This window comes from Ixodes scapularis, unplaced genomic scaffold (genome assembly GCF_016920785.2).
Source record: "Ixodes scapularis isolate PalLabHiFi unplaced genomic scaffold, ASM1692078v2 PGA_scaffold13__105_contigs__length_92229423, whole genome shotgun sequence".
NCBI lineage: Eukaryota > Metazoa > Arthropoda > Arachnida > Ixodida > Ixodidae > Ixodes > Ixodes scapularis.
The window spans coordinates 61,578,307-61,602,299 of NW_024609839.1; the positions used below are offsets into that span (position 1 = coordinate 61,578,307).

Sequence of the window (23,993 nt, forward strand, 5' to 3'; positions counted from 1 at the left end):
ATGTGCCTGCAATGCAAACCGAGGTCCCCTTCCCGAAGTGTACGCGAATGTCCTAAAATAGCCTTCTGGTTTCTGCACTCCTCTCACTGGTGTTCCTAAATACGCACGGATGATGTCTCCCGCATGGGAGACGAAACTTCTGATTACATGTTTAATAGCATTAAGTCAAATCGGTGTAGTTTTTCTTTATAGCTCTGGGCTAGCCGGTGATGAAAACGCACAAAGACGACAAGCACTGTGACGATGCACGTTTGACGCTACCTGATTGGCTCACAATGGTCCTGCGGCACACAGTGGTCCTACGACAGAATGCGGTCCTACGGCACTCAGTGGTCTTACGACACAGGGTGGTCCCACGACACACAATGATCCTACAAGACCTCAATGGTCCTACGAGACACAATGATCCTGCGACACACAGTTTTCCAACGTCGATCATTGGTCCTACGAGACACAGCGGTCCTACGACACAAAAGGATATGTAAACTTGCCTCCCGTGACGAACATGCCAGCAGCTCCAGGCACCCAAGACACCATCCTGATGGTTGTGGCACGGCTGGGGCAGGAGTAGGACGTGACCACCTGGACTGCGTCCGCCGAGGTGTCCAGGAGGAATAGATGTCCGCTGGGGAGGGCCGCCAGGAGGTAGCTGGTGGACAGGGTGTCCCAACGCAGAGCCACGACAATCCGGGGATCTGCTTCGTCATCGTCCGGTGGATTGTCGTTCAGCAGGCGGATGTGCTTCTGCTGTGAACCGCCTGCAAAGAAGATTGGCTCTCTTCCCTCCAAATAATAACCTCGGTCAAATACTGAACTGAACGCTCTTGCAGATCATCAGCGTGACATCCCACGATACGCAATTTTCAGTTTCTACGTCTTCTATCACCAAAACTACAGGTGTGGTGGGGTATGTTCCGCTGTGAGACGTAAATTTAAAGATTTTTTTTTTTAAAGAGTGTGATAAAAATTATGTGCTTAGCTTCACTGTCCTGTGCATATTATACGTAGACGTAAAGAACACTCTGCCATGCGTGAATAAAAGCGGTGAAACTTTTTTCTGACAAAAGTATTGTTTATTGCTCTACACTCGTTAAATCAATATTTATTGCCCAGCATTTAATTGGTATTTAAAAAATAAGAAAACAAAAACGTTGACATCTTTAAAAAGACAACTAATTGACTCTTTATTTTCAACACTTAATCTACACATTGCCAAACTTTCTTAGAAAAAAAAAACGTTATTTGGGTGGGTGTGTTTTAAAGACATTTTCCAGCCTTTCCTTTTTACCAGAAAACCGCATAACGAAGAAAAACAAAATTAAATTATAATCCACGATCCTTCTATACTAAACTAATAAATCAGAATTCTAAAAGACTTTTTTATATTGATTCTTTCCCAGATGTTACACTATCTTAGGGTGAATGTCGTGACACGACGTCTAAAAGCAATCTTCGTGTGGCTACCTTCCTGCGGTTTGACCACGAAGCCCGGAAGCAAACACGAAAGAGGGCTTTGTCTTTCTTTTGTTTCTCAATTCGAAGTTACTGGAAGCCAGCGAATCGAACCGAGGCACTCGGCCGTTCCGATATCGACTTCAGCTCAAGAGAGAGCGAGAGAGAGAGAGAGAGAGAGAGAGAAAAAGAGAGAGAGGGCGAGCGAAAAAGTCCATACCCGATGTCCGCCAGATTAGCCGTACGCAATGTGGAGAGCGCCCGAGCGTATACGCGAAGATGGCTTCGCTTTCAACGAGATTAACGATGTTTACACACCGTATGTCGGGTTCTCGCAAAGAACTGATACACACTGTCCCATTTTCGAACGGAAGGAAATATCCATAAATTCAGATAACATTTGCAGGCTGCAATAACGGCTTTTCCAAAACAAAGACCGGAAGCTTTAGCTTTCATTCGGTATAAAGACGTTTTCTGTTTCCTGTCGTTCTCAGTCATGTGGGTTCCGTATCTGGTATGCGGGACGAAAAAGAACAAAACATTTCAAGCTGCAGTATGCGAGAACGTGTAGGTGAGGCAAAACAAGAATGCGTGACAATCACGGATTTTTCGTAAACACCTTCCAGCGGCGTGGAGAGATTAAAACGATGTTTCACCGCATACCAGAAGTGACGAGATTAAAGATGGCTGCCCCCTTGTGGAAAACGTTTATATCATAAAGGAAAGAGTCTGCATACAGATTCGAAAGCGAGTCACCGCGAGATCCGTGCTTCGAATGCCGTATGACAATGAGTTGAAAGGAGGAAACGTGGCACGAGGTATTTGAACCACGGATATTGCGGTGAGTCGTTTTAGCAGACTGTCTTTTGTATGATGTATGACCGCTGTGATGACTGACGCTTAAAGGGACCATGAAGGCAGTTTCGAAGTTTTATTCGACGATTGAAATGGATGGCAGGCACGTCTCAGATACTGTTGACCAAGTTCTAGCCCGAACAGAAGTTTGGGTGCCGCACCAAACGAGCAAACAGGCGCGGTAATAATAGCGCCGGGAACGATGCCTGAGACCCCACCGAGGCGGCGGCAGAAAGGTGAACTAAAGTGCGCCGAAGCGTGACGACAACGGGCACCTCGTCTGGCGATTGGTTCAAACGATAAACGCGCTCTTGGTTTCAATTTCGGTGGTGAGATGTGATGAAAAATTTTTATTTGAACGTTGGATAATCTTTTGAAGTTGTAGTTGGTAATTAATAGGTTTCATACCGTGTATAAAAGCATAATCTGAAGCGATCCCTCCGTTTGCCACTGGTTGAACGCATCCCGCACTGCTACCTCGGGCGCGTAAAAAGCATCGAGCAACCATGGACAAACAAAAAGAAAAAGAGGTACGAGCACCGGGGGCAGCGGACTTTTGGCTTTGGTTTCGTGCGTCGTGTCGTGTTCGCTTTGCGAACTGGTGTCTCACCAATCATGCCGCGTTTATGTGCAGTAGTAGGTTGCGCGAAAGGTCGGCTAAAGACGTGCGGTCGATCGGGCGACGTTAGTTTGCATAACCTGCCGACCAATGCAGCAATGCGCAGCATTTGGTTGCGCGCCGTCGTCTGTGGACAGAAGACTTTGAGCAGCACCTTCACGTCAGCCGGAGCCTGGGTAAAAGTGGGGCGGGGAGTCGCTCTGGAGGCGGCGACTGAAGAGTTGGTGGTAGATCTAGGGCGCCCTCGTAAAGCGTCAATCCAGAGTTCTGCGTCCTCAGCAGCATCTCCCGTTCAGTCGGCGTTAGGTCGCTGAACGGGAGCTCAAACTCGTTTGCGAGCGCGGCGTTGTCGTCCATTTCTTCCAGGTTTTCTTCACAGACCGCCGTGCACTAGAGCGAACCACGGGAACCACACTGAGTGTGCACTAAATCCTACCGATGCCGACAGTGCTCCCTGACGTCACTTCTCTTTCCAGAGGCGAAAAAGGGAAGAAATCTGAATGTTTGTTTCGGTTTCGCAAATTTATTTGCAGGTACAGAAATAAGAGTCAGAACGTTCTAGAAAAAATTTAAAAAAAAATTAAATTGCCTTCATGGTCCCTTTAAGTGGAGACGGGGAGTCGAAAGCTTAAACATGCGATGCGGGCTATGTCTTACCGGAATATGTGAAGTCGGGATCTATTAATATAACTTACAAGGCGAGGCCTGCAATGACGTCATCACTAGTGGCTCAATGCAGTGCCGCATACCTCACGTCAGCGTCGCAGCCAGAGCGTCTTGCAGCGTCTCACAACGAGTGCGACGCTATATATAGCACGCGTCGTCGAGCTAATTGGCGTGTTTGCCGCTTGGGGCGGGTCAGAGGTCCACTAACGATGACGTCATGGGCAGGCCTTGCCTTCTAGGTGGTGTCGCACCACCGCCACCTCATTTGCAAAAAGAGAGAAAAAAAAAAAACAATTAGCCTTTTTTGTGTGAGAGGAAAATGGTCTTACCGTATTGAAGAACCGAGATGGAGCCATCCTGATGCCCATAGGCCACCTTGCCCGCCACGTGCGGGTGCCACGTCATCTGGGTGACTGCGCTGGCGAACTGTGGCACGGCGTCCCTTCCGATCTCTTTACGGCTCTCGCCTCCAGGCACGGTCCAGGCGTGCAGGGGACCGCGTCCGGCGAGGTACACCAGCACGTCCGGCACGTCCGGCTTCCAGGACAGCAAAGACGGCGGACAGGCCGGTTCGCTCAGGACGGCCACCAGGAGGTGTTTGGACACGTCCCAGACGCAGAGCTTGGGGTCCAGGCTCCCGCTGGCCAGCCAGTCCTCGCGCGTCGGGTGCCAGTCCAGACCCGTGATGGTGCGCTTGTGCTCGGCCATGATGGAGTGGAGGCGGAACTCGCCGCTAAAGCTGTCCATCTGGGAAAAGTCAGCAAATAAGAGCGAGCAAACAAAGCCGCCATCACATTGCTCATACATTGTACAAAATGCAGTCTGTAGGCACTGACTGACGTGTGCTTCTTCCATGTATGTTATACTGGTCATTCAAAAACTGTCTGCTGTCATCTTAAAAGGACACAAATGCTGGAACTAAACGTGCTTGAAGCTTGCCCGCAGGCAGTTCTGTTAGGTCTGCAGCCAACACAGTGTCTTTTGTTTAATGTATGAGAGTACGAGCAGCGTGGCAGTGGTACAACCCGATGAGGCCGCAGACATTTCCTTCTCTCGCATACAACCGGCCTTCGGCTGACTGGAAGTTTTTTCATTCGGTCGATTTGGTGCGAAGGCGATCAAAGTTAACCAAACCTGTACAGCTTATATGCGTTCGATGCTTTTAACATTGCACACGAGATAGGCAGACCAAGGACTACTAAAAAAAACAAAAAAAAACATTTTCTTCGTTTTATGTAGATTTATATTTGATATATGAACAACGCTATTCTGGACCATAAAAACAAAAAAGGGTAAAACAATTCAAAGAACTAAGTCCTTTTTAGAATTATTATGGGATTTGATTGCATTTTCACCGATTTTTAACGATTTAACTTGTAGATGCCTTAGCTGCTTTTCGTACTTCAACTTATGTGTAAGCTCAAAAACGCTTACTTACATTCTCAAGACGTCTTGCGATAAAGAGTCACTGACATACAATCTCTTGTGTGTTTTTGTTTACCTCTTATTTGCTGGACGCGTTCTGCAGATGACAGTGATTGGTCCACCCCGTGCTCGGGGGCAAAGCAGACACAAAGAGATTTATACGTAATCAAGAGAACTTAGCATTAGAGAGTTTTCGTATGTCTTTCCTGCACTACGATAAGGACACCAACTAACGAAAATAATCCCCGGAGAAGGGGATCAAGGGGGCAACAAACACAAATCTCCAAACACAGTTAGGTGACTGGTGCGCGACCAGTCACCTAGCTGTGTTTGGACATTCCTGTTTGTCCTGCGTCCCCCTTGTTCCCCTTCTCCAGGGAACATTTTCCTTATTCTCGTCCAGCTCGCTTGCACCTTGGAATTTAATTGCATCATCATTATAACCAAATAACGATGTGCTAGCCTTGCTTTGTGCACATTTGTTTATCGGGCGTTGCTATCGGAGTGGCAGGAAGAGATATACATAATTAGCTTTGTTAACGCGACGCCTACGTATTGTCAAGTTAAGCAAGAATAATGAGATAAAGTAATCACCTCGTAGATGTAAACAGCCAGGGTGGCGGCATAGGCGAAGCGCTGTCCGCTGAACGCCACCACGTTGATGTGCCACGGCTGACACCCGGCAGCCAACAGAGCCGTCTGTCGCATCATGGTGACGTAAATTCACGCCTCCTCACCGGCCTTTTTCCAACACACCCTCTCTTCTGCAGGTAACACAGTAGAAGGACGGCGAAAAGAATATGTCTCTACAGGAAGGACATGAGGTGGTTGTACAACCGGTTAAGGCATTGTAAGTGACGATGTGTTTCTTGTGGTCATGCGGAAGGACGTTGAGATTCTGGAGTCTGCTGATAACTATATCTTCGCTGATATCCCGGTGAAACAAATCCTTTAAAAGAGATGTAAATAGGAAGGTCTAGTAACAGCTGGAGCTTGTTCCGTGAAGCCAGAGCACACGGGCTTTATAGCGAATCTACAGCAGAGTAAATTTTCGTCTTACCGGTTCAGGAACTAATGTGACGAAGCATGCCACAACATCGCAATTCACGTTGGGTTTGTAAAAGATAGAGAGGAGCAGTAGCAGGTCGGTGACTTTCGTATGCTGGTGGCACTGTCCTACCCAAGCCGATGCAGTTCTAATCCTGCACGAGGGAGATGATGAAGGCAATCAGAAACGTTGTGTAGCTCTCTCAATGTTGTAGGGTCCCGATGATGAGAACGTCGTCCAGTGAGCAAAACACAGGGGCGGTTCATCGGTTGAAGCAGTCAACAAGACACGTGGACGTTTACTGACCAGGCTAAATTCGGAAATGCAGCACACTCAACAAAAAGAAAGTGAGGAAAAAAAAAAAAAGCTCTAAATGCGCATATACCTAGATGCTAGAAACTGCTCAGCCCGCCTGCCCCCTTGATCCGTCAGCGATGGCGAAACATATTTGGAAGCCACCGCTGTCCCAGTAGCACAGTGAGAGGGGTCTCTCTACGGGGAACCGACCAGCCGGCGTTTGTAGTGAGTCTCCGTTGCCGCGGGCAACGACGGAAACTGCCATTGATTGGCGCTGTTTCAACGGCAGGCGAGAAAGGGCACAGAAAGGAAGTTGTCTCATTTAGAAGTCCGTTCGCGCGCAAGGATCGCCGCGGTGCCGGGGCCACTGCCCAATTGGCTGATTTCCGATGGTTTCGTGGAGAGAATCGCTGGTAGTGGCCGGCGATGAAGGACCGACAAGAGCGTTTTTTTTGGGGGGGGGGGGGCAATAGCGGCGTGACCGAGATGGGTCATCTCGGCCAGGGGAGTGGATAACTAAAGAGGACCAAAAAACCAGGAGTGGAGGATCATGTTGGTTGTTTTGTTTTGTCACCGACGGCCTAGACATGTGGCTCGAAGACTGAACTATGGTCTATGAGGCAGACGAGAGGGCATCAAGTAACCGTGGGGCGAGCAACTTGGAAGTTGGTCGTGAGGACTTTGCTCCCTGTGGTGCTTTAACTAAAACGTAAACTTCAGCCGGGAGCTACCACCGCATGAGAATCAGCGGTAAAGTCAGTGTCACGGCCTTTACTCACAAGCCCAAACACCGGGCAAAGTAGAAAATCTTGTTTTCCGGAAATACGGCAGCTTACATAAAGGTACATGTGTGATTAAATTGCCAAGATTTGGGGAAATGGGCAGTGTATTGCGCGACAAACTTTTCTTGTGTAACAGTGAGTATCAAAATTTTTTTTAAAATTAATTTTAGTGCAAAACACGGGGTTCTGCAAAATAGTTTATGCTACGTTATGAAAAAAAATATTTTTGAAAATTGTTTGCGTACAATTAACGTACCAGTGATAATAAAAAAAAATGATTGCATATATTTTAAATTAATTTGAGCAGTGTCACGAGCAGAATTGCATTCCATCTTTATTAATAATGAGCTTAATATAAAAATCGCTTTTTTTTCTTCAAAGCGCCGAATTAGACCTTCTTCTAACGTAACTAGACTTAGACCAGTCTAGCTACGCATCTAAATACAGCATAAAATAATTTCAATATAGAAGACGCATGAAAAACATTTCATCATACTTGACGTATGATGAGGCTTGAGGCATCGAAGAGCGCTGGAATTTTTTGAGTTCTGTGTGTGTTATATAATTTATTTTATATATACATATATACCGGTTGTTCCATTTTAATTCGAACTGACTTATTACAAAAAATTACGTAAAAGATGCACTAATTCTGTTTGGGTAGGTGAGTTACACGGCTAAGAGGACATTATGTGGGTGGCTAATCTTTGCGATATGTCGGATAATTAACTAAACTTCCTTAACTTTTTAATTAGTAAAAAGTAATCATATGGTTTCTTTTAGGAACATGCTGAGCATAATCGAAAATCACTCTATCAGTCAATATTAGAACGACTTGAAGCTCGTGGGAAACTTGGGGGCGCACCGAATTTACCACTCGTGAAGCAGGCGGAAAGGTAGCAGTGGCGGAACGCGATGATAAGATTGTCATCGCGTTTTGCCACTGCTAGCTTTGTGCCTGCTTCACGAGTGGGAATTTCGGTGCGCCCCCGAGTTTCCCACGAGCTTCAAGTCGTTCTAATATTGACTGATAGAGTGGTTTTCGATTATGCTCAGCATGTTTCTAATTGAAGCCATATGATTACTTTTACTAATTAAAAACTTAATCAAGAAGTTTAGTTAATTATCCGACATATCGCAAAGATTAGCCACCCACATAATGTCCCCCTGGCCGTATAACTCACCTGCCCAAATTGTATTAGTGCATCCTTTACGGATTTTCTTAAATAAATCTGTTCGTATTAAAATGGAACACCCGATATATATATATATATATATATATATATATATATATATATATATGTCGTACCACCGTATGCTTGCTTAGAACCATATTTATATTTTGTTTTCCTTAAAAAAAATTATATATGTATATGTATATTCTGACATGGTAACTCAGGAACAGGGAAAGAAACTGGACGGACAACACAGCTGTGTTTTGATTAATAATGCAATTAAATGCAAAGCTGCAAGCGAGCTGGACAAGAGTGACGAAAATAATCCCTGGAGAAGGGAAACAAGGGGGCCAAAGGACAAACAGGAATCTCCAAACACAACTAGGTTCCTGGTGCGCGACCGAAAAAATCCGCCTGGTCCTGGTATCGAACCAGGGACCTAGCTGTGTTTGGAGATTTGTGTTTGTACTTTGTCCCGCTAGTTCCCCTTCTCCAGGGAATATTTTCGTTACAGCTGTTGTTTGAAGCTTTGTGTTGCTCGCCCCATTTTTCCGTTCTTCCCGAGTTATCATGACAACATTGAACCAGTTCGCCAGCACACTTGCTTTAGTTTAAAAATATATTCGTTTGTTTCAAGATTTGTTCCCCGCATAGCAAGTGCCTTCCACAAGGCGCAGCAAGAAAACATATTTATTTCGTTTTAATTAAAGCATTAATAAAGATTACAAGTAGAGACTGCATAAAAATCAATTAAAATTGTGTCGGTCCACAAATATCAAAAGTTTCAATTAGCGGTGGACGATACACGTAGAGATTAAATAATAAAGAATTAATAGTAATTGGGGTTGTGCGGATATTTAGACAGCGTGTATTTGGTCAGCCGTTTCAAAGTTGCGGCGAGTCACTCGCTGTAGATGAGAAATTTATCTAATGCAGTACAACCGCTAACCTGGGGTCTTTAACGTGCATCACGCAGTAGTGATACACGACCGCACGCCGGTACGGTGCTCATCCAGATCGAAACGTGCAGGAATGGGGTTGAATCCGGGGATTAAAGCAATTATTTAAAAAAACACACAAACAAAGCGGGTTTCAAACTCTTGTCGTTAAGTGTATCGAAAAAGCAAGAGTGAAAAAAAAGACACAAATAATTTGCTCGTTTATAACGATGGAGTGGAGTAGCATTGTTGATGTCAACATAAAATGCGATGGAAAGAAGTGCAGTCATGTATCGTTAATATGAGCCCCGTTAATTTGGACCCCGTTAGTTTGTACACCCCGCCATGTAGACGACATTTTTGTAGAAGAACATGCGTCTTGTTATTATGGACAACTCACATTATAGACGATTTTTCTTGGGAAAACCAAGCTGTCAATATTAACGAGACATGACTACACATGCACCGTAAATCTAGACAACAAAAATACGGCAAAAAAAAAGTTAAATTACAAATGTGTCCAAACATTTTACTTATTTTCGCCCCCTTCTTCAGCAGACAGATTATACATTTCGACACATGCGCAGAGGACGCTTTGCTGTACGGGACCACCTTTTTTGGTGCGCGAGTCTAAAGCACAATGCGCCGCTGTAACCTTAATCCTTTTAAAAAAAGATAGGTAAGCACGAGAAGTCACTTACCCGAATCTGATAATCCTCCCTTTTCTCGTTGTCCCGCGTGGCTCTCTCCTTCGTTGCCATAAGCCAAAGCGTAGCTGCTACCAAGCACAAAGGCAAACAAAACCATATCCTTCATAATATGGTCGTAATCATTCATTCCTGGCCATTTTCGCCGACCGATTTTAGCTAATGCTCCGAGACCGCAACTTGGGAATGCGAGACTTCCCCGCGATAGAGACCGAGGCAATCGACAGAAAATGGACCTTTTTCGTAGCTTGGCCACGATCGTGGCGCGCCCTCGCGGGAATCGTCCTAAACACTTTTGGTGGCTCCGGGACCATCTCTCCGTCGTCCGCACCAGGCCTGGCTTGTCTCCCGGTCCATGTGTTTACGTGTGTTCTTTGGTGGCGTTGTTCCATCCCTCAACAATTTGAACTTGTCTTTCTGTCGTCGCTTCGCGTGCGTATTTTCTTCGAAATGGCAGAGAACGACCCGGAAGATTAACAAAACTCAGTGTCTACGATACAGAGAACCTCGTTCGTTTTTATACCTTCAGGGATGCATAGACTGCCGACGCCGCATCGGTTCGTACAATCGACTCGGAGTGACTTAATCGTCACTTCGGTGTCGCGTCTTGCAAGCAACTGAAAAAGGGGTCGGCTTTCAAGGCAGAGTCGCAGAGTGTTAAGTAAGGAAAGTAATAGTGACCAGTTTGGATACCGACCCAACCATCCACCTTTTGCGGAGCCTGTGAGCTCCGTCTATGAGGCCCGGCCACTACAAACAGCTGATTTTTCCCTACTTGATTGCTTAAGTTATTCAAGCTTATCGCGTCCATCACTTCGCCGTCCTGCGTACCGCGCGAGCGTACGGTGCATCGCCGTACTCGGGAATGCGTAAACAAACTCGGACGGTGCGAAGTCTTGACATCGCGAAGGCTTGCCTGCACCGTCCAAAAGTAAGGAACGGTATGTTAGAAACAATCTCTCTTTGAATTCGGCACTTTACAAACCTTCGGCAAAGTGGGCCCAGCAAACAGGCGAGTTTACAGTTGGTTGCCAAAAAATTCCATGAAGGGGTCTGTCTCCGTAAGGCTTAATTTCGTTTCGCTCGCTATGTTTTGCCAGTTTTTTTTTTTTTAACGTGGCAAGACGCGAATGTATATTGCGTACGCCTAAAGAACGGGAAGCTTTATGCTGTTATTTTTAATTGAGTAGCGGGTACGGCATGATTACGACACAACCTCGTGTGCACGTTTACTATTAACAAAAAAAAAATGGTCAGAGTGCATGCGAGCTGGTGTAAGTTTAACATGATGGAAAACTTTATATATGAATACATCAAAGGATAGAACATCGAGGACAGGGACGGAAAAAGTACTTCTTTCAAGAAGTCCTGTATCCGTCCTCGCCCTTGATGTTTTATCCTTTCATGTATTCGTATCTATTCACCAACACTCCCATTTTCAATTATTAAACCTGAGACTGAAGTAAGAAAAAGAAAACGCAAAGGAAAAAACGGGCAAAGTCTCGAGAGACGTTGCCTGTTTTTTCTTTCTGTTTCCTTTTTGCCTTTTCCTTTTCCTACCCTAATTTCAGGTATACCATCATGTTCACGTTTACTGTATTTTAGTTAAAAGCAGAATGTCCCGCCGTCACATTGATAATCCAACCACCTGATACGGGGGCTCTCGTCATAGGCTTTTGAAAGCAGGGAAAAAAGGCCTGGGTGTTTGACATCGGGTGATTTCGTGCACCACCCGCCAAAGGCTGCTAGAACTTTATAAAATTTGGCAGTTTAACAATGTATGCTGCTATTTGTGCAACCTTCTGGTGAGCAATGGTGAGGCTATGAAGCCAAGCCGCGAGAATAGCGCAGGAGTCAAGCCTAACCAGCACTGTCTGAGCGACCGAGCGGACAAGAGAGAGAGAGCCACCAAAGATGGTGCCTTTTCCTTTCCTCCTCTCTCCCAGAGTCGGCGCATGCGCCCAGTGATCTCTGAAAAAGGTCAATTAAGAACAGCTCCTCAAAGCCGTAATCAGCCGAAACAGTATGACCCCATGTAACTAATACCCTGTTGATTCACCTTTGGCACGCAAAACAGTTTTACGGGTCATCTGCTGCGGCGTCACGTGTCAAACAGATTACGAATAGCCGTACTCGTAAACACTTTTACCTTGACCTGCGTTGTATCCATAAGCGACCGCCTATTTTGCCTCACCAAGCGGGAGACGCTCCGACGTGCACATTTTGTATGAGACGCGGACGGGCCCCCACTCCTTGGCGCCATGTATACTAGCAGTTTCAACATCGCTCTACCACTTTTGATATGGTATATACTAACGCCGGAAGCTCGAAAACACCCTACAAGCTTCGCAGCTTCCGAGATACCTGCTCCGAACCGTCGAGCCATTGGCATCTGACCTTTGTTAAAGTCGCTTAAATTGGAAGCCTTTTTTCCAATACATACGTAGTTGTCAAAAGGATTCCTTTCTGTCCCGGGTAATCGTTAACTGCCATCCGTAATGGTCGTAACGGTCGTGATGTTTTAGCTGATCGGTGTATAGTCATATACAGGGTGTTCTAAAAAGGCTTTCCAGATTTGTTAAAAAAAAAAAAGCGTAAAGCTACACTAATGCGGTATGGGCAGGTGAGTCATATAGACGCTTTGCAGCAGGTGTGCATTGGCGCCGCCATAGCCGACCTTTTGTTTTGATCACTTCATTATGACCACAGCAGGGCAGGTTACTGTGATTTTAGATACTGTGTCCTCCCCAGCACTGGCGTTTGTGGAAGCTCGTGAACGCCCGCTGCTCTGGCTGTGCATCTGGATTAGACAAGAGAAGGACAGCAATGGCGGCTGGAATCTGGAGCGTGTGCAAACGCGTCTATTTCTTACACTTGAAAGGCTGTCGTATGAACAACAAATAGCCCCCTATGTTATGCCCCCCCCCCCCCCCCTGCCAGTATAACTCACCTGCACGAATCGATTATAGAGTAGATATCAGGACTTTTTTTAAAAGAAATCTTTAAAACAAAGCCTAAAAAAAATTAAAAAAATAGAAAAAAAAACATTCTGCGTAAATTTTGCCTGATACGTAAATTACTTAATATACCCATTTATTATTTCATTTTCACGGAGCGCACAAAACTCGACTCCGAAACAACGGCAAAGTTTTATGACGCTGCAATGAAGGACCAATATATTATAGTGTCCCGAAAGAGGCATGCACCTACGGAGAGGAAAAAAACGAATCCCTAAAGACAAAGGATAACTTGACTTCCACCTGATGAAGCTCAGCTCGGGCCCTCTATTCGCCGACACGTTAAAAACGCATGGCGGGGCTTATGACGTTCACGCTTATTGCCTCAAGACGTAGCAAAATGGCGGCTCCCACGAGAAAATCGTGGCATGAAAAACTGCTTTAATCGATGAGACACTTTTATAGCCTGCTGCATCGCGTTTGCAACAAACGGCACAAGTCTTCCTAATCAACCCGACAAGTGAGCAATTTAAGAAATAAAATCCTAATATATTGAAAATAACTTTTGGTCTTGTCCACACTCTATTTTGCGGAAAAAGGGGAAGGGGGGATTGTACACCGACACAACAGGTTAAAACGACCAGAAACGTTTACTGCGAAACAAGCATTTCCAACGCGCGGCAGAACTGCGGACATTTATGTTTCTCAGTCACTTCACGTGCACCGCACGTCTAGGAGGTGCTTCGTCATCGTCCGTGCACGGCTTCTCCGAAAATCGGCGGCACACAGCCGATTCACAAATGCACTCGCACGACCAGCTTTACGATACCGCGGGGAACACATCAGCCTAAGACACAATGGAGTTGTAGGCGTAACGGTGACTTCACCGCGTATATACCTTGCCGTCTTAATTCGTCGGGTGTCCACAATGTCCGAGGTCAACCGCGTAAACGACAGCAAGTTGCCACTCCTACCAAGACAAACAAAGGCGAGGAAGCATACCAAAACATTGTACGTACAAAGGAACAGTACGTGATGGATTACAAAATGCATTGATGCCGCCATGCGCCTCCAGTCTGTCGTCTGCTCTTTACAACAATGTAACGAGAGAAGATAAAAACAACGAAGTGACACGTTAGCGAAACTTTGCAAGTGGAACTTCGTCTAGAACAATCCTCTGCAGCGAGCATTGTTCTGGACGCTGTAGACGCCACCACAGGCCGAGACAACGGTAGTGCGATAACTGTGTGCTTAGGTGTTGAGTGCGTGCTGGCATTTAAGTTCGACCGTGTTCATTTCGTACCATTACAAGCTGTTGCTATTGGCAAACAATATTGGTTACTTTACCCGCAGCCTGAGCTGTTTGTAAAGCAACCTCTTTCGGGCTTCTCAGATGTGGGCCTTCTTTAAAAACCAAGAAACCAACCAAGATAGCAAATTACCTATAAAAGCAAACCGTTCAGTCATCAAAAAAGGATGTAAGCACGTGCACGATCATATAAAAAAGGCGCCAAACGGCCTTCCTCTCTCTATTTACACTCTGCCTATTTTTCTATTGAGTAATTGCACATTTACGGAGGGAGTCATGAGCCTTTCCTAAAACTCTGACACGCGGGTTAATTTTTACTTTCTCATTTGGAAACAGTGCTGACATCCATAATATGAACAACAAACAATACTGACCAGGTTCGTTTTTGCGATGGAACGTTGGGAGCGGTGGCTCGGCGTGCACGAAACGTATTCGGTTTTCTGTCACACTTAAAGCTCGAATGGTCTGAGAGAAAAACAAGTGTTACCTTACTAACAGAGCACGATTAGCCATTGTAAACATTTACATCTGAAAGCCAAGCAAGCGAAGACCTCGACCTTGCAGTTCGATCATGCATGCCACAGTCTCAGGCAAATGTTCTACCACAAATAAGGGCTCTTACACCAAGCTACCATTCAGCAGACATATGAAGACATAGCGTTCCCTGCACATTTGATCGCCTGCGTAACAGCTAGCCATTAGGAGGTCCGCGAGATCAAAAAAGCCGCTGAGATGACCGAGCACAGACAGATGTTCTAGCAGCGTGTCACCAACGCAAGGAAGTTGAGGGCCTACAAGGACACAGTTGCATCCGCGATTAGGTTTCGAGATTGCAGAGTTAGGAATTGAGCCAGGTCTTTGCTTTCTCCGCGAAGTTCAAAGGAAGCGGCTTGAGCCATCTAACGTCGCACTCTACTGGCATTGTCGGCTGGTCTGTCATCCATTGCAGGCTTTCGTCTCCTCAAAAAACCACCACGCCACGTATGTGCCACTTACGTGAAGATGTCAGCGAGCAGTCTGCAGTGAAGAACTGAACCACGTAAAAGTTTTGAGTGATGAAACACTGTACGTGTTCTAGACAGTCAAATCGATATGCTACTTCAGCAAAAACAGAAGAGTAAAGAACTGAGAGCCGCATCACTGTTGTCACTCATGGTAGTTCCGGCAACGTGGTAGGCCACTTCAACAAGAAAGTCAGAATTGAAGAAGTAGCAGCGACAATATTGGCGCTCATGGTAGCTCAGATAACGTGATATTCCACGTCAGCAAGAAAGTCAAAGTTGAAGAACTTGGAGCGACATCACTGTCGTTCATGGTATTCCACAGCAGGGCACACTTGACGCTGCCACCTTGTTGCCCATACGTGCGGATCCTACGTGATTTAGGCTTAGGCAAGCCAGGTTTGCGAGGCATCCATGCGGAGTTCTCGTTGCGCCTTGCGTATGTGGGCGTCCAGGGGCTCAGATTTGTCCAGTTTGGGATGGATGAAGGCGGTCAGAAAGTGGCACGTTCCTTTTACCTGCTCCGGAAAGCCAGCCGGCAGACACTCCCGAGGCCGGGCTTCAAACCGGAAACCATCAGTCTGAACCAGTAGCCTGCACCAAGAAATACGTTCGAGGCATGCATTTGTCTCTGAGCCGCTATATCTCATATTACAGGGAACTGAAACATGAATAGTGTCAGCGGCGCTCAGGTCAGAGCAGCACAAAATACGTCTGGGTAGTTACGGGTACACTAAGCTAATAAAATATGGGTTTGGAATTAATTGCAACATTTCCTATTGTCACGAATTGCCTGTCGGTTTTATAGCCTAGCATGCCAGAGACGCCTTGTGCAACATTTCTATCTCTTTTAACTGGCAATAAACTGGTTCAGCACACATTTCCGCTGACTGTACATTCCAATGTAAAATATAGGCGAGTTGACCAGCGCAGAAAAACTGCTTACGCGGTGTCTTTTATGTTCCGTGATAGAACGCTGATACAATATCCATCTTTATCCAAGCCGGCTGATGTGGAGGATTTTTACTTCCGACCACTTGGGTTCATTACCGTCACTGTACTACTCAAGCAAAAGAAATCTTCAGGTTCACCTTTATATATGCTTCCTAAAGTTGGCTCTCACCACAAAATTGAAACGAAACAAGACGCCAAAGCAAGTTTTCGTTCCCAGTTGCTTTTTTTTTTCTTTCGTTTTTGTACGTCTCCTGAACCATCCGCACGGTAAACAATCTTATATCCGGCAGCTTGTGGGCGGTGCTCTCAAATGCACCGGCGGCGGGAGAGCAATGTACACATCAAAATGCTTTGTTTGCACCGGCACTCGCGCAAGCCGAGTTCTTCCTCACGCCATGGTCTTGCGTCTGCGCCTTCCACACATTCTACAAACCACTCTTGAGATGACATACGATGACGGGCATTGGGGAGGATGTTCGCCAGTAGCGCCTCTGGCAGCTAAGATAAGAACTAAACACACGGGGACAACAACAGCATGATTTATCGTTTTGTGTTTCTGTACGCTCGGCTGACCTAGCCGAACGCTGCGCCAGCGTTAACGCAATACTTGTGCCCACTATACGCCGTTAAAGGCCGACGACCAGATTCAAGATTCTGCAAGGCAGAAGATCCTCCTCACCATGGGGGAGGAGGAAACAGGCAACAGTGGGCAGGGTAGAAGAGGGAAATGCGGAAAAGAGGGAAAAGTGGAAAGCGCGACCTGGGTCGCCGGTCTTTAAGAGTACAGATGACGTAGATAGCTCTGTCCAATGGCCTTGTGTTGGCTTGAACATTGGGCTCAGTGGGAAAACGAGCCGCACAAAGAGCCCCTTATAGTTTGTTCTCCCCACCACATTGTTCTCACCTGTGGGTAGTCGGACTGACGTTGATACGTAGGGGCACGCTACCGGACTCGAACCTGTTGGCCAGGGACACGTCGTTGCCGATGAGGCAGTAGCGAGGCATCTTGACGCCCACAACCCCGGCCAGCACCAGCCCCGTGTGAAGGCCGATGCGCATCTGCCAAGGGCAGAGAAGAACGAACAGAGTCAAGCAGCAACGGCACTTTAGCACATTCAAAAAGAAAGTGAAAAAAAAAGAAAAGAAACGGGGCCGTGTTTCTCTGGCGCTTCGCTGAAGGCCACGTCGAACTGATATTCCGCCGATTAAATTGAGACGAACTCCGTGGCGTATAGCTAAGCATCAAATATGTCCGCGCATATTCATTCAATAAAACTCTTTTGTTCCTCCACTTTTTTTTTGTCTCTGCTTCTTTACCTGCTAAGGATCTAGCGCGATGACGGCATTCGCCATGTCTCATTCGAAGGCCAAACGCTGTTTCTATTTTCTGGCGTCTCAGTGCGACGAACGCTGAGACTCAGTGCGCCGCGCTGCTTTTGTTCAGCGACGTCTTCTTCGGTCGTTTTTTTTATTTTTTTATTTTGTGTGGCAATGTGAAGACGACTTCCAGTGTGCGTCCCACTTTTATCGTAGAGCTGAGCCAACCGCAACAAGCGCTTATCCAACGGAACAAGTGCGCATGTGCACGCCATCCCTCGTCTGATCACGCACACGCGGAGCAACCTATACCACCCGAGAATGCCTGCGATAAAGAGAGGAAGAGGCGCGATGGAGGAGAGAAAATACGAAAAGGAAGTCAGATCGTTTTATGTTACGAATTAGAATTTTCCGGGGCAAAAGGGGGAAGGGGGGGGGGGGTGCATCTGCGTTGAAGTTTAAACTGCACGGACAGTTCAGAGCGGGCTGTGTTTCGGACAGTGGCGCAGCTAGGCCATGCGGCATCAGAGGCCCTCAGGTATTTCTTAGCCTCCCCCCATTCACTCCCCGAGATCGCATCTAGTAAAGCGGGGGAAGGTGGGGGGGATGCCGCCACAGGTGGCACCCCTCTCTTATTCACTCCCCAAGATCGCAAATGGTAAAGTGGGGAAGAAGGGACCGATGTGCCCCCCCCCCCCCCCCCCCCCGTAACTGGACGCCTGGTACCCAAAACCCAGAGCCCCCGGAACCCCCCCCCCCTCCCCCATCCCTTTACTACGCCACTGGTTTCGGAACGATAAAACCGTGTCGGGGATTATTTTTCTTATAATGACTCGCCGCTGTCGTTTTCTCCAACCTATACGGCGGAACCTCTCGCCATATTCGCTCCAATTCCTCCACTCGTGGCAAGCGCCATTAGCGGAGGGACGGTGAATCGTGCATTCACTCGTCAGGTCTGATCGAGGCCGACGTATTAATGGAAGCGTCCTCTACTCAGTTCACGCCTACGCCGACAGCGCAATGGAAGATAACGCGTTCGCCGCACCAATTAACCGCCTCCGCTTTCGCCGCTCAACCCAGCTCTCTGTGCGTTGGGACGGGCCGGGGAAGCGTGATCACGTGGCAGAAGGTCGACGCATGACTGGTTCGACGATTTCGTAGCTTTCCACCGCACTGTCAGCTTGAGGCTGGGCCGTGGATCGATTCCAACGCACAAGACCGTCGGGGAGCGACGGCGGACGCGGAGGGTCCGAGACCACTGCTTGCAGACTTCGAAGAGGGTAAGAAATGATACGCAACTAAATTTAGAATGTGTAAACTAAAGAACGGTCAATAACTAAATCGAGCTTTCTAATATAGAAAGGGAATCCCATAGAGACAGTTAAAAGTACGGAAAGGGACAGGAGAGCGAAACAAGATGAAGGCCCACGAGCAAACAGTTCGTTTTTTCCTCTTTGAGTCCTACGAAATCCGTTTCTTTAAAAGGGGGCAAAAAAAAAAAAAAGAGACGCCAACACGTGAATAAGAGAAGCGTAGCAGTAACAAGTACTGAGCCATTTCTACGCAAGCATGGCAAACACACACACACAAACACACACACGCAGACACACGCACGGGTGCACGCAAGCGCACACACACACACACTCACACACACACACACGCACACACACACACACACACACACACACACACACACCCAAAGCCAGCAAAACAGAACCACCCACATACGTACTGAAGTAAAAAAAAAGTGGGAAGGGTAAAAAAGCGGAGTTACTAGAAGACTGTGAACATCAGCGGAAGCATATCAAAATTTGTTTTCCCGAAAAATAGGGAGACAAGAAACAACTAAAAAACAAGATGAAAATAACAATCTTAGCAGCAAATAAAAAAAAAAAAGTTATCCGACTGGGATATTTAAGAACCGCACAAAAAGCAAACGCGCGCACAAATAAGGTACTAAGAATAATAAAAAAAGAAAAATAGAAACGAGAAGTAAAAGAGAAGGGTGATAGGGAGACCGCATAAAGCTATCAACCTGAACGAGACTCCATTTCCGTCAAATATTCGCTAAATTTTTCAATCTCGGCGAAAGCACCATTCCAACTTGGACGAGCACGCACTGCCGCCCCACTCCCTCTCTTTATCTCCCCCTGTGCCTCCGAGCGTCGTTCAAGTCGTCTGCGAGAGCCACGGAAGCGAAGCCGGAGCCGTGATTAATTTAGTTGAGATCGAGATTGAGATTGCGCAGCTACCGTCCCCCAAACAGAGGATATATATAAGCCATGAATTTGTTCTTAGAACTCCGTTGCACCTGAACCGCACTCAAACCCTGCGGAGCCATCCGAGCCAATCCAATCCCGTGCGAGCGTCACGTGACCTTCGAGACTGGGCGCAACACTGTGCGCATAGTCGGCCGGGTCACGATAAGAAGCACCGCGTAGAGCAAGTCGTCTGCTTCTTGCGCGCCGAGCCAATCCAATCCCGTGCCAGTCGTCTGCTTCTTGCGCGCCGACCCAATCCAATCCAATCCCGTACCAATCGTCTGCTTCTTGAGCAGGAGTTGCGGTAATAATAATAATAGGGATATAATAATAGGGAATATAATAATAAAATAATAATAGGGGGTAGTTCTTGAGGCATCTAGCATTGAGCTCTATTCAGTATCCTTTCAATCGCAGCCAATCAGAGCTCGGCATCGTTCTGACGTCATCACCGCAACTCTTGCGAAAGAAGCAGACGACTTGCTGTCCGTACAGTGCCGTCCACTTGTCCATCGTACCGGGATGGATCGCGCAGAGCGTCTGTCGCGGTCCACCGTAAGTCGAATATAGTTGGGAGATTCGCGGCAGCGACGAACCCGGCAATAAGATGGAAGACAGAACAAGTTACGAAGTCTCACAATTTAAAATTTTTGTTCTTAAAAATTTATATATATTTTTTTAAAGTCGAGAGCGTATTGTGGAGTTAAAAAAAAAGTGCCATAGCCCGAGGTTAGAAAATCCAAATTACGTTTTATAAGTGGTTAGAAACGATTGCTCCTTAGAAAAAAAAAAATATCAATTTTGAAGGGTACCTTATTCTTTTAATAGTTCTGTTTTTGAACAATTTTCCATCGTTATATAACGCATATTTAAATGTGGCCTTTTTTTAGGAAGTTAATTAGTATACCACACACGAGTACAACTAAAGCGTGCAAGCATAAAAAAAGAAAGCTTAAATATAATTGTTAAGTTTGCTAGCGGAGGTTTCATCTTATCAGTATTCAGCCACGATGAAAAAGTTATCTGCGTGTTTCAGGCATATATGTAGGGTGTTTCACGTACGAGTGACAAACATTCCTGCAATTAGCGTAATTTAGATTAAAAAAAATATATATATTTTCTCGGGATCCAATTACTGTAGTGGCGGACGTCAGAAAATGCGCAATACTTTCCAATTAGTCCGCTAATTAATTGAAAATGGCTAATTAACTTTTTAATTAGTGAAAATAGAAATATGGTTCCAATTAGGAACCTGCTGAGCGTCATCGAAAACCACTAAATCGGTCATTTTCACAAAGACGCCTTGAACCTGCTCCACGAGTGGTAACTTCAGCGCACTACTACGCTTTTCACGCGCTCCAAAGTTTTTCCGAAAATGACTGGTTTAGTGGTTTTCGATGACGCTCAGCAGGTTTCTAACTGGAACCATATATCTATGTACACTAACTAAAAAGTCAATTAGTCATTTTCAATTAATTAAAAAACAAATCATTAAGTATCGCGCATTTTCTGACGTTCGCCCCTACGAGTAATGCGGTCCCGAGAAAATTATCCTTAGACCTCGAATACACTAATTTTAGGAATATGTGTTCCTCTTACGTGAAACACACTGTATATGTTGGCTTCATCCCCGTGTATGCTTAAAAACATGACCGCAGACGGTCTCTGTGTGACCATTGTGACAACCGTCATACGAGAAAAAAAAAAAAAAAAGAAAAACGCCTCACACGGTCTTTACAGACCGTCTTTTGTACGATGTAGACGCCGTGTAAAAAAATTCAAACGCAAAAAAAAAAAAAAACTAAGTGCGAAGTAATATTTAAATGCAAATGCGCTTTATTAAAAATGTAAAAAAAGAAAGAAATAGGGGCATGTGAATATTCATTTGAATCGAATAGCCCTGCGTCATTCACAAGGGGAAAGCCACGGCAACAGGTTTTCTTAACGGTGTTAGAGCTATATAGGGGTGACTGTGTTATTCGAATCGAACAGCGGTATTCGCACATCTTTGTACGCGTTTTCACCTAAAAAAACGTAGATAAAAAAAAATAGATCCCGTTTTTGTTGCGGAGTATTAGTAATTAAAAAAAGAAAAAAAAGAAAAGAGAGTCTGTTTTCGTTGTGGAGTATTAGTAATTTCACTTTTTATGTGGGGAATTAAGACATATGCAGGCGCTTTTAGATAAGATATATATGTTACCCTATCGAGACATACGCGTTTCAAACGCCAAAGACGTCGCTTCTTTCTTCGACAACCAAATTTTGGAAGAACTAGTAATGTGCAAATTTTTTTTTAAAATCTTTTTAGGCGTAAACGAGTAGTATAGTGAAAATATTTCAGAATTGGAGACCACCGGTTCAATCCCGAGATTATTTTAAGGAACTGGGGAGGTTTAGGAGTCGAGCCAGAGCCGCCAAGAATAATCATAGCCCGCGTGGGCTATCATTTTGAGGTAATCACAGGTGAGGCCGAGCGCAGACACAGATTGGACACGAACGCTATGTCATTGTTCGGACGAGACTCGCGTCCAATCAATGCGCCGAAAGACGCTCGGTGAAGGGGCTCGGGTCCAATCGCCAAGTTTGCGCCGTCCTGGTGTGATGACGTTACCCGAGGCGGCAGTTGTCACAGGCTTTAATTATTCTAGCTGGTGTTGGTTGGGCGGGTGGGAAATCGAGAAAAGCTTAGCTAGGCTCGATTAGTTATTATATCCCCAAGCGAATCTTCCGCCGTAAAACGAGCCGGAGAAATCAGCGCCTGCGCACAGGGAGTTCCAGCTTTCACCGAATGTACGTACGTACGTACATTCGTTCCAGCTTTCCACCGTACGTACAGTTGGGGACAAAAGTCTCCAGGACACGCGAGCTGCGACTGAAACGCAATGCTCTGCCATCTGCCGGTGGGTCGCCTGGTTTCGAGATCACAGAAAAGCGCATGCGCGTCCTACTGTGCGTGCCAACATGTGCGCTTTCCCGCTCTTCTGCGGCGCGGCGCCTAACTTGGAATCGGGCCCGTGGTACCACTTCGGAGATAGCGCTTACTGACATGGCACCTATAAAGCAAGAAGTCACGGCAGCGCAACTAAGCGATAAGCTGAACTGGTTATAAAGCAAGGTGCGCTGACAAGGCGAAATGCGGCTCAATGCCCCAGGCGGTATCTCGTGTTTCGAAATGTGTAGCAGACGCTCGTAAGCCGCCAGCGCTATCTCCGAGGCGGTACCACGCGCCCGATTCCGAGTTAGGTGCGGTGCCGCAGAAGAGCGGGAAAACACACATGTTTGCAGACAGAGTAGGACGCGCATGCGCTTTTGTGTGATCTCGAAACCAGGCGACCCGCCGGCAGATGGCAGAGCAATGCGTTTCAGCCGCAGCTCGCGTGTCCTGGAGACTTTTGTCCCCGACTGTACGTACGGTGAAAGTTCCAGCTTACATACATACGTATGTATGTATGTATGTATGTATGTGTATGTATGTATGTATGTAAGCAGCGCAATCTCTTTGCAACGAGAGTCTATGGTATAGACGCGCCAAAAACTAAAACAAAACAATAAACCACTAGACTCACCGATGAGTCTTCCATCATGTTTCGAGTCGCCACTTAGAACAGGCTATATGGTTGTGTTCCTCAGTAAAACCGAGTGCTTGCTCGATACGGGATCCCACGATAAGTGCTGGAAACAGTGCCTTGCACGCGATGAGCAGGTGTTCCATTGTTTCTTCGCACTCTCCACAGACGCTGCACATCATGTCCGCCACGTTGCAGTTGCACTTCTGTCGGTACTGTGTGGTGCGTAAAGCACCACCACGGGCCTCCATAAGAAGTCGACTATCCAGCGTGTTTCCACAGAAAGTCAGGAACGCGATCTCGGTTTCGAGGGTCGTGTAAAGATGCATGGTTAAATGTTGCTGCATCCTGAACATCCAACGGTCCTTCTCAATAGTTTTCACTTGGTCCCACATAGCACTCACCCATTCCTTTTCAGTTTGGGGCTCGATGACCAAAGAAAAAATCCCAAACTTTATGCCAAGACGAGTAACTCGCTTTCTAAACATCGCTGGTTTTTTGTGGCGCCATCTCCCGATAGGCGCAGCGAGCAGACAACGCATTCTGTTGTGTGCTCGCGGCGCCTATCGGGAGATGGCGCCACAAGTAAACGGCGGCGCCAACTCGGTCGTCGGTGAACGCACCCTAACTTGACTGCGGCAAATTTTTTGCTCTCATTTTTTTT

At 46.4% G+C, this 23,993-nt stretch overlaps 2 protein-coding genes across 2 annotated transcripts in view; both read right to left on the bottom strand.

Annotated features, from left to right (window-relative positions):
• The window catches only part of LOC115332794 (WD repeat-containing protein 17), a 44,007-nt gene extending 38,282 nt beyond the window's left edge, over positions 1 to 5,725 (bottom strand). Inside the window, 3 exon segments of the mRNA XM_042289923.1 lie at positions 492 to 758; positions 3,922 to 4,339; positions 5,612 to 5,725. Of these exon segments, the coding sequence (XP_042145857.1) occupies positions 492 to 758; positions 3,922 to 4,339; positions 5,612 to 5,725 (799 nt within the window).
• Positions 5,726 to 13,355: 7,630 nt separating this feature from the next.
• The window catches only part of LOC8035607 (head-specific guanylate cyclase), a 50,121-nt gene continuing 39,483 nt past the window's right edge, over positions 13,356 to 23,993 (bottom strand). The window contains exons 8-9 of the mRNA XM_042289656.1: positions 17,090 to 17,244; positions 13,356 to 15,825 (exon numbers count right to left, since the gene is read on the bottom strand). Of these exons, the coding sequence (XP_042145590.1) occupies positions 15,618 to 15,825; positions 17,090 to 17,244 (363 nt within the window). The 3' untranslated portion in view covers positions 13,356 to 15,617. The remainder of the gene's footprint in view (positions 15,826 to 17,089; positions 17,245 to 23,993) is intronic.